The 10218-nt window shown below is 32.3% G+C and overlaps 1 protein-coding gene across 1 annotated transcript in view; it reads left to right on the top strand.

Moving 5' to 3' along the window:
- The first annotated feature begins 678 nt into the window (after positions 1-678).
- Positions 679-10218, top strand: part of LOC114327974 (beta-galactosidase-1-like protein 2) — a 35741-nt gene continuing 26201 nt past the window's right edge. The window contains exon 1 of the mRNA XM_028276701.2: positions 679-847. Within this exon, the coding sequence (XP_028132502.1) occupies positions 796-847 (52 nt within the window). The 5' untranslated portion in view covers positions 679-795. The remainder of the gene's footprint in view (positions 848-10218) is intronic.

Raw genomic sequence — 10218 nt, 5'->3', positions numbered from 1 at the left:
CCACAAGAAAATAACTTCAGAACAATTGTAAGGATTTTTTGTGACGTTCGTGATCGAGATAGTGCACAAGAATTTGGGAATAAGTATATCATGACGTAACTAAGCAAAATCTCCATGGGCGGAACGCTGTCTGGGGGACAAAGGGCTGGTGGGCAGGAGTAAATATAAAAATTATAAGGACGAACGTCAAAACACTCCTTATAATTTTTATATTCACCCCTGCCCACCGCCCCTTTGTCCCCCACGCAGCTTTCCGTCCCTGGAGATTTTGCTTAGTTAGGTACGTCATGATCTACTTATTCCCAAATTTTGGTGCACTATATCGATCACGAACGTCACAAAACACCCCTTACCATTTTTATATTCACCCCTGCTCGCCACTCCTTTGCCCGCCACGCAGCTTTCCGCTCCTGGAGATTTTGCATATTTACGTCATGACCTACTTATTCCCAAATTTTGGTGCACTATCTCGATCATGAGCGTCACAAAAAAATAATAATAACCGCGACTTTGACCCCTTATAACTACCCTCGTCCCCCACTCTGGTTTCCGCCCGTAGGGGAAAGTCGTATACACAACTGATTCAACATATCCCCATATAGTTTGTCCATATTACTTATCACGAGCAAAATCCGCTTCTATCTCTCCGACTATTATAACAATAAATATCTTCCCACAAAACTGATAGTCGGTATCGAGCGATTTGAATGAGGCTGACCTTCCTACAATAGCTGGCAGTAATCTCCGCAATGTCAGTTGGTGTTTACTCACAAACAAAATCAGTTTAGAAAAGAAATGTGTGCTTTGGTTGCCGATGTTCTTCCAACTCTCTATGAGTATTACACTGGTAAGTAAAAGTTTTATCTTAAGTGATTCTTGTAGTAGTTTTGCTTGAAATTTGAGATGCTTATCTATCGTGTTATTGTTTATAAATCACTTCTTACGAGATAATTGACTTTTTAACGTCATTGTCAATTAAAGAGTGAAAATTGTTTAAATGCATTTTACACTTCATATTGCCGACTGCTTTGATTATTTTATAGTCAAGGCGAATATTTATACAGTGAGCGGTTAAAGATTACAACAAATTATTTTTTTTTGTGAATTGGCGAATTTGGAGGTAAATCCCGAAACAGGTCGCTTTTTATTTTTAAATTACGATTTTATAAAGGGTGTCCAAAATATTTTTTTAAATTAAATTAATTGATTCAAAAAGAAGAATGTATGTAATATATCTTATTCAAAATACATTTTACTGCTGTCAGAAATTAAAAAAAAATATTTGAAAAATAAACATTGCTTTTTACTTAAATTAAATGTTCAAACTGTTAAAAGGCGGGTGGGTCGCAGCTTTAACGGTCGCGGAAAACAATGTTTATTTGTCAAATAACTATTTTTTCCTGTGTTCTGACAGCAGTTAAGTGTACATATTTTGAATTAAATAAGTTACATACATTCTTCTTTTTGTCTCAATTTAATTCAAAAGATTTTTTTGGACACCCTGTATTTATAATGATGTTAATGTTTATATTACTGAATACGAAATTGAATAACTTTTCAAATGAGCTATCACACGACCCCTATTCTCAGTTAAAAAAATCATCGATTGCGTCATCACGCCCAGATGGATTACGTGACTAAATAGTATGCTATTTAAGCCAAAAAATCATAATTTAAAAATATAAATCGACCTGTTTCGGGATTTATTTCCTGAATCTTGCATTCACGGAAAATTCCAACGTAAAGGTTGAAATTTATTCCAACCTTTACGTACTCACTGTATGCAATTACGTGGCTATATTCCAAAATAAAACAAAAAGTTTCAGTTTAGGAAATACGTAAGGTTATGCTATGCATGCATTATCTATCTGTTCGGCTAATCTAGATAAAAAATGAATGAAAATAAAAAAATAATAGTCCAGTCGCCAAAGACGAACATGCCACTAAACCTCTAAAAATTATACCAACAAGCTGAATTTTTCTGAGAATGCCAATTTTGGACCGGGCAATTCTTCCCCCTAAAATCGTCCTTGACCCCTCATAAGGGGAAACGGAAAATATCGATTTACAAAGAATCTTTACACCATAGAAAAAAATGTTTCAAACAAGAAATGTAGCTGAGATAATTTTGAACAAAAATTTTTTAGCACTTTTTGTGTAGAATGAACTGTTCTCTCAAAAACACATCTTGAAGCGACCGGCGATTTTGAATGTCAGTTAAGCGCTCGAAATTAATTTTTTAAATAAAATTTGTATGAACTCGACGGTAAAGATTCGATATCTTTTGGTCAGATGGTCCTATCGACAAAAATCAAAATAAGTTTTAAAGGTGAAGATGGCAGCTTTCGTATCCATTTTTTGCATTTTGCCCCAAATGATCCTGGAAAAAACCTCATGATACTATATCTCGACAGGATAAGTGTGTAGTCTTACATTTAGTTTGCTTTCAAAATTAACACCAATCTCTGATTTATGTTATTTTAGAATATAAATTATACAGGGTGAGTCACCATTAACGGGACGGAAGATTACAGCGAAATGGTAAAAGATTTGAAAAAATTTTTAAATTAGTAGTTTGTAAGTTGATGAACTCTACATTTTAAAATTATTTTGAAATATACAGGGTGTCCCAATAAATGGCGGCGTATCAAAGTTATATTTTTTCTTATGGAACACCCTATATTTTATTGCATTTTTTAATTGTCCGCAAAAAAATAAGGTATAGTTTCATAAGGCTTCCCTATACCTATGTACAGAGTGTTCTGAGTTATGTTGACTTTTATTAAAATGTAAAGTTTTAAAAGAAGGCTTATTCTCAAGTTATTTAAGAAATTATAAAGAAATTAATTTTACATTTAAATATTTGGATATCGGTGGAATGTATTTCATGATTAATTCTTACACATTTATTTACAGGGTGTTCAAATTTTACAGTTTCATTATTGGATTATTTAATGTGTCATATGATTCTTATTTTAAATGGAACACCATATTATATATTAATAAATAATTATACTAAACAATTTTACCTCTTTCGAATGGTACCTATATGGATGTCCTATACCTAGCGTAATACCTATAGCGTAATACCTAGTGTAATACCTAGCGTAATGTCCTATACCTTGCGTAATTTGCAATTATTTAAATTCTTAATCTGTAAATCGATTTTAAAACAAAAGATGTAGTTAATTAATGGCATTGTATGACATTGTCACCTTATGACAGTACGGTCTGGTAATTATTTTATAATTAATGTATTCCATGATTGATTATTACACATTTATTTACAGGGTGTTCAAAATTTACAGTTTCATTATTGGATTATTTAATGTGTCATATGATGCTTATTTTAAATAAAACACCATGTATATTAATAAATTATTGTACTAAGCACAGGTTCCTCTTTCGAATGGTATAGGGATGTTCTATAACTAGGAGTCATAGTTTTTGCGTAATTTACAATTTTCTTAAACGGTAAATTTATTTTAAAAATAATCTTTATAGTCACTCTCGATTTTTAAACTGTACGAAATAAATGTTTGTTTACTGTATCATAATGAAATGAAAATTATGTCTATCTACTAGACCATTATTATGAAAAGTAGGTATATTGGTCTGTATACAATACATTAAAAAACATCAGGATCTTCTATAAAGTCTAAAGTCCATAAACAATAAGTTAAATATTTATCATAGTCCTGTTTGGTCTAATACTGGTGTAGTTGAGTTTTATACGGATAATAGTGGTTTCTCTTAAGTATTCTAACAGTCGTTTGACTGATTTACAATTCACCCGAAATTTTTTCTTTACTAGTATTTGAGTTTTCCGTAACAGAAAGCAGGACATCAAGCTCCTTGACGTCATCACAAATAACTGGTTTATTTTTATTTAACTTTCCGTATACAACATTACCAGTAGCACGGAATCTATTGAAATCTCTCAAAAACGTCCTTTTTTGGTTGTCTTCTATCAGGATACTTTTCAGCGTAAACTTAAGAAGGTAAGATACAATTTTGCAAACACTCCCCAATGCAAAGTACCATGTCTACTCTTTCGTAGATAACGTGATTATTCATTTTTAGGAACAATTAAATTTGAATATCATACACGAATGTTTATATTTTTGATAATTACCAGACCGTACTGTCATAAAATGACGATGTCATACAATGAGATAGGGTAGAGTTGGACAAAACCGGGTAGGTTGATCGGGTATCCCTTAATTCTTCTAACTGTCTGCTGCTATCTATTAGACAATGATAAAATTAGTGCCCCTTTACCACCAACAGTCGTGTGTATTTATTTCTACCTCATTTGAGTAATCTGTGCCGGAGCAGTAAGACCTCACCTGTTTTTTGATGCAGGAAACTCGATGTTTAAGGTAAATTTATAGCTGTTTTCTTCTCTAATGAATAACTAATGGCCATTTCAAAATTTAATACATGTAACCTAGTTTTATTACCTTTAGTTTGGCCAAAAAATGTTGAATATTATTTAATAACTTAAAAATTTAAATAACATTTTTTGTCTTGTTTACGAGTTTGACAAAACCGGGTAGTCCGAAAATCGACAAAACCGGGTACCCGATTTTATCAGACCTGTTGTTACTTCCAGTTTCTGCAGTGGTTATTTTGCTTTTAGTTAACTACAACATGTGGCTTCTTCTATTGAAGAAGCTAGTAGGAGAAAATTTAAAAAAATCTCCAGTCGTAAAAAAATTAAAACTAAATGAACTGTAAAAAAAAAGAAAAAACGTGGTAAAAGGGGCTGCGCCAAAAACAAAATTTTGGAGAGTTTGGAGGAAGAACATAATAATGACGATGCGTGTCTATATTACAATTACCTATTTTCAAATTATAATGCGAAGGAAGGCTGGATAAAATGTGTGTCTTGCACCAAATGGGCTTATGACAATAAATATTTTATTTTCTGCCCATTAGTCTTTTTACATGGTAATTAAGTTAGTACCCGGTTTTATCATACCGATTGGACAAAACCGGGTATTTTGCAATATTTTCATAAAAATAAAAAAAGAATGTGTGTGTACTTTGTACGCACGTAAGAAGTTATACTTCTATTACATATTATGTGATTTTAACAAAATTGATATAATGTACTTTAAACAGTTTATTTATATTTCATTTAAATATTAAACGAATTTTAATACTTACTACTTTCCAAAATTTTTTATTAAGACAATACCAAAAATTTTAAAAAATAAAAGAATAAAACGCACACAAACACATTGAAAAATGCCACAAAGAAAAATGATTTCTGAACGATAATAATAGTTGGCAAAAATTTTAAATACGCATTTTCTGAAAAAAATTATATAACAAATATACTTACAATCATAAAATGCATAAAAAAATAAAAACTTGGCATCGGGATTCGAACCCGCGAATTTGGGGACGCTTTGATTCGTAATCGAAGCCTAGACTCACTCATCCAATTACACATTATTTGTCATGTGGAAAAATAGGGCAACTGAACGTTTTACTGTTTGACAGTTGTTCTGAATTTACCTAATCAAATTATGTAGTTTGATTTTTGTGGAAGAAAATATTAAAATATGACAAAGCAGTAAGAAAACAATATATTAGATGAAGATTGGTAGAACTTTTGTTGGTAATCAAATTAAGTATGTAAATCAAAGCATTACATACCTACTAGATAAATAAATCTACACCAAAAAATCATAATTTAAAAATAAAAATCGGACCTAACTTCGGATTTCTCTCTAAAATCCCCATTCTTGAGAAAATAAATTTATTCCAACCTAATCCAAATGTATAATTACAATATGATTATAATAAAAACTACTTACCAAATTAGAATGAGTTTTCCTTGTCCAAAAGTCCAAAAATATATATGAAAACTATTTAAAAAGGCAGTATAACTATTAACTAACTTTTGTTTGTTGTTTCTTTTCCCACAAATTTCAAAACGCAACAACCATAAATCAAGGGCGGATCCAGGACCGATTTTCGGGAGGGGCCATGAACTTTTTTTGGGAGGGGTACTGGGGGGTTTGGGGGTAATTTTTAAAGATTAGTGTTACAATGGTGAGTTTTAAGTAGTGTTGCCCAAATGCAAGACCAAGACGAGACTTAGAGAGTCTTGGTCTTGGACCAATACACGTGGTTTTGGTCTTGGTCTTGGTATTGCACTCCCGGTCTTGGTCTTGGTCTTGGTCTTGCAGCAAGAGTCTTGCAAGTCTCGCAGTTACCCACTAGCATATTGCTATTTATTAAGCGTTACTTTAGATTTTAGAAAAACGTAACAGTATAGACACATTTTCAGCTTGACTTAACATACAGGGCGGGCAGATACACTTCCTATTGGAAATATCTCGAGAACTAAAGACAACAGAATCATGAAAATTGGAATGAAGGGGTTTTGAAGTGCAGGGGCGTCATTTGATAGGGTCAGGGGAGCATTTGCCCCCTGACCCTGAAAATGACTGAAATTTACAAAAAATACATCAATTTTCATTATTACATCATATATAATATATTGTATATACAGGGTGTCCAGAAACTCTACCGACAAACGAAGACAGGAGATTCCTCAGATAATTTTATGACAATTTAACCCAATTCACCTAGTCCGAAAATGCTTCCTAAGGGAGCTAGAGCTCTTTGAAGATGGCGCCATGTAATTAGTTTTTCTTAAATACCTCCAGAACGCTTCTATTTAGAAAAACAAAAATTGGTATACATATTCACTTTCCTGAAATGAATCGATTCCATCCATTGCGAATTTCTAGTACCGGTCATAGGCGTACGTTTTGGGTAGGGCAACGGTTATTTTATCGCATAACTGTTTTGTCTTCAACTTTTAAGCATTTTTGATACTTACAAATTACTGGATTATTAAATTGTGAGGTATTCTAGTACTAAAAGGTACTCTTAATTTAAGTCGATAGGATACACCGTTTTCTAGAAAAATCGATTTGAAAGTTTTTAGTTTTGGGAGTTTGAAAAAAAAAAAGTTAAAAAAAATTAAAAAAAAACCGATGTATTTTACCAACTTAAAGCAATAGTAACTTTTAGTACTCGAATATCTCATAATTGAATAATCTAGTGTCATAAATACTTAAAAATTAAAGACAATAAAGGTATGTTATAAAGTAACTGTTGACCTACCCAAAACGGACGCCTATGACCGGTACTAGAAATTCGCCATTAATGAAATCGATTAATCTCTGGAATATAAATAAATGTACCAGTTTTCATCTTTCTAAATAGTTTTTTTTGAAACTTTTTTTTTAAATTCAAGGAACGAAAAATTTTCAAATCGATTTTTCTAGAAAACGGTGTATCCTATCGACTTAAAGTAAGAGTACCTTTTAGTACTAGAATAACTCACAATTAAATAATTCAGAGTCAAAAATGCTTAACAATTAAAGACAAAAAAGTTAGGCGATAAAATAAACGTTGCCCTACCCAAAACGGACGCCTATGACCTGTACTAGAAATTCGCAATGGATGGAATCGATTCATTTCTGGAAAGTAAATATGTATACCAATGTTCGTTTTTCTAAATAGAAGCGTTCTGGAGGTATTTAAGAAAAACTAATTACATGACGCCATCTTCAAAGAGCTCTAGCTCCCTTAGGAAGCATTTTCGGACTAGGTGAATTGGGTTAAATTATCTTAAAATTATCTGAGGAATCTCCTGTCTTCATTTGTCGGTAGAGTTTCTGGACACCCTGTATAATGCTTGCCCCCCCCCCCAATCAAAATTTCAAATGACGCCCCTGTTGAAGAGTGATCTATTTAATGAAAATATTTTTATCTATTTTAACAACACAAGATTATTTTATGAAAGGACAGCTATTGTGAAAATCTAGACAATTATTACAATTAATTTCAGAGCGAAGGCGTCGTCTGCTAAAAAGGAATGTATTAAAAAATATTTTATTTTTAAATTGTAATAATTTATTATGATCTCTGAGTACGTGTCAAATAAATATGTTAATGTATGTTTATTGTATTGTTCATCTTCTTCTTCTTCTTCCTACTTTATAAATAGGCTCAATCCCTTTTTTACTTCGGTTGTTAGCCTCAATTGACATTGTCTGACCATTTTTTCCTCGGTCGTCCCACTGATCTTCTTCCATTTATAGATGTGTCACTTGCTATTCGTACTATTTTATTTTCTGTCATTCTTTGCATGTATCGGTTCCATTTTATTTTGCTTCTTTTGGTCCACATGTTTAGTATTTTTCTTTTATACCACATCTCGCTCATATTTCCTCACTTCTTACTCTGTCTCTTGGAGTTTGGTTTGTTGTTTTTCGTAAGACTTTCATTTCTGCTGTTGCCAGCGGTCTTTGTGTTTTCGCCGTATCTGATCTTGTTTCCGCTGTGTACGTCATTATCGGTCTTATTGTTGATTTATATAATATCTTGGTTTTCGTTTCCATTGTGACATCTTTGTTTCTCCAGATTGTGTTGTTGAGACATCCTGCTGCTCTGTTCGCCATGTTCACTTGTTTTTGTACTTCTTCTTCCACTTTTCCGTAGCTTGACAGTTTTATTACCAAGTATTCCGTTTCTATCACTTGTTCTATTATTTTGTTATTTACGACCAATTTATATCGTCTCGGTTCCGATGATATTGCTTGTATTGTTCATTATGCGCATAAGTCCAATTTTATAAATTTTTGTTATAGTCTCTAAGACATATAGTCTCTAGACATAGTCTCTAAGCATTACTATATTCCCTAAAAGGATACTCAATCCTAACTGCAAGACGCAAGAGTCTCGCAGGCTTAGTCTTGTTCTTGCTAAAGTCTTGCACTGTCAGTCTTGGTCTTGGTCTTGCTAAAATAAAGCAGTCTTGGTCTTGGTCTTGGTCTTGCGAAAACGCAAGAACAAGACCAAGACTGCAAGACCAAGACCGATTTTGGGCAACACTAGTTTTAAGGCACTTTTCACAACTTTTGATTGCCATAAAGTCATTCAAAACTTATCGTTATTAAAGTATTATTAAAGTCAATACCGACTCCTACACATTTCTTCAGATCCAAGTGCAGTTCTTTCAACAAGTTTAATACTATTTTTCCCTATGCTTCTCCTGTCAGGCCTGGTTCTTCCCCTCTTTCATGATTTTTACTAATTATTTTTATATTCTCATAAGCGTCAATGGACTTTGACAAATCTTCACGAATTTTGTTATTGTGTATGTATCTCAAATTTAGAGAAATTTGTCTCACGTGAGATACGTCGGTCGTTTCGTCAAATATGACAGAGTAATAATTTGAACTTTGAACCTGATTCATTATTTGTTCAATTATTTCTTCACCACAACATGTTATCAATTCATTTTTACTGGTGCTACTAATGTATGTTGCTCGGGAAGATGCTGTGGATAGGTGTTGTTTAAGAGTCTTATCTCCTGATGCGATTTTAGACCTTCAAAATTCCCACTCATTGCTAGATCAAGCATCTTCGTCCAGAAGTAGAAGGCCATCTAAACGATGGACTCTTAAGGAATATTTTGTCGGTCTAAGATCTAAGAACACTATAGACTCTAACTCAGGGGCGGGCAAACTTTTTTTAGAAAGGGCCACAAAATGCTTTTGGTCTATTACCGAGGGCCGCAATATTTGTTACCATGTAATTCAAATGTTACATGTTCAAATTTTTAACTCTTTACTAATTTTGTTTAAAGGGGGGGATATGGTTTAAAATCAACATTTCAAGTACATTTTTGTGAATTTTGTTTGAAACTATGGTAGAATTATTTTATTTTTAAATTAAATAAACATATTCGGTACCATCAAAGAATACTCAAAAAAATTTTAAGACCAATTATTGAAAAATAAGTTAACGGTGGCACATTTTTACAGACACCTCCAAAATAAAAGTATTTTGCAGTAGAATTCAACAAAAAATTCAAAAATATTTTATTAGCTTTATCGAGGTAACGCAGTCAAGTTTTTTTAATTTTAATGATTTTTGAGTTTTTGATATCACTCAGAAGGCAAAATAAGAAATTTTTTTGTAAAAAAGGTGTGCAAAACAAACGTATTTATTATTGTTAAAAAAAATATCTCGACAGCATTACCTCACAAAATGTCTAAAAAATCTATAAAAAATTTCAGGTGGATCTACTAAGTAGCTTTTGAGTTGCAATGTCCACCGCCTTTGAAAAAAGAAGTTTTGAGAAAATCAATTTAAAAATTTGAGAACTTTTATTTTCAATTT

Source organism: Diabrotica virgifera, chromosome 2 (genome assembly GCF_917563875.1).
Source record: "Diabrotica virgifera virgifera chromosome 2, PGI_DIABVI_V3a".
Classification (NCBI taxonomy): domain Eukaryota; kingdom Metazoa; phylum Arthropoda; class Insecta; order Coleoptera; family Chrysomelidae; genus Diabrotica; species Diabrotica virgifera.
The sequence above is the reverse complement of the archived record's forward strand: the minus strand, read 5'-3'. Positions and strand labels throughout refer to the sequence as shown.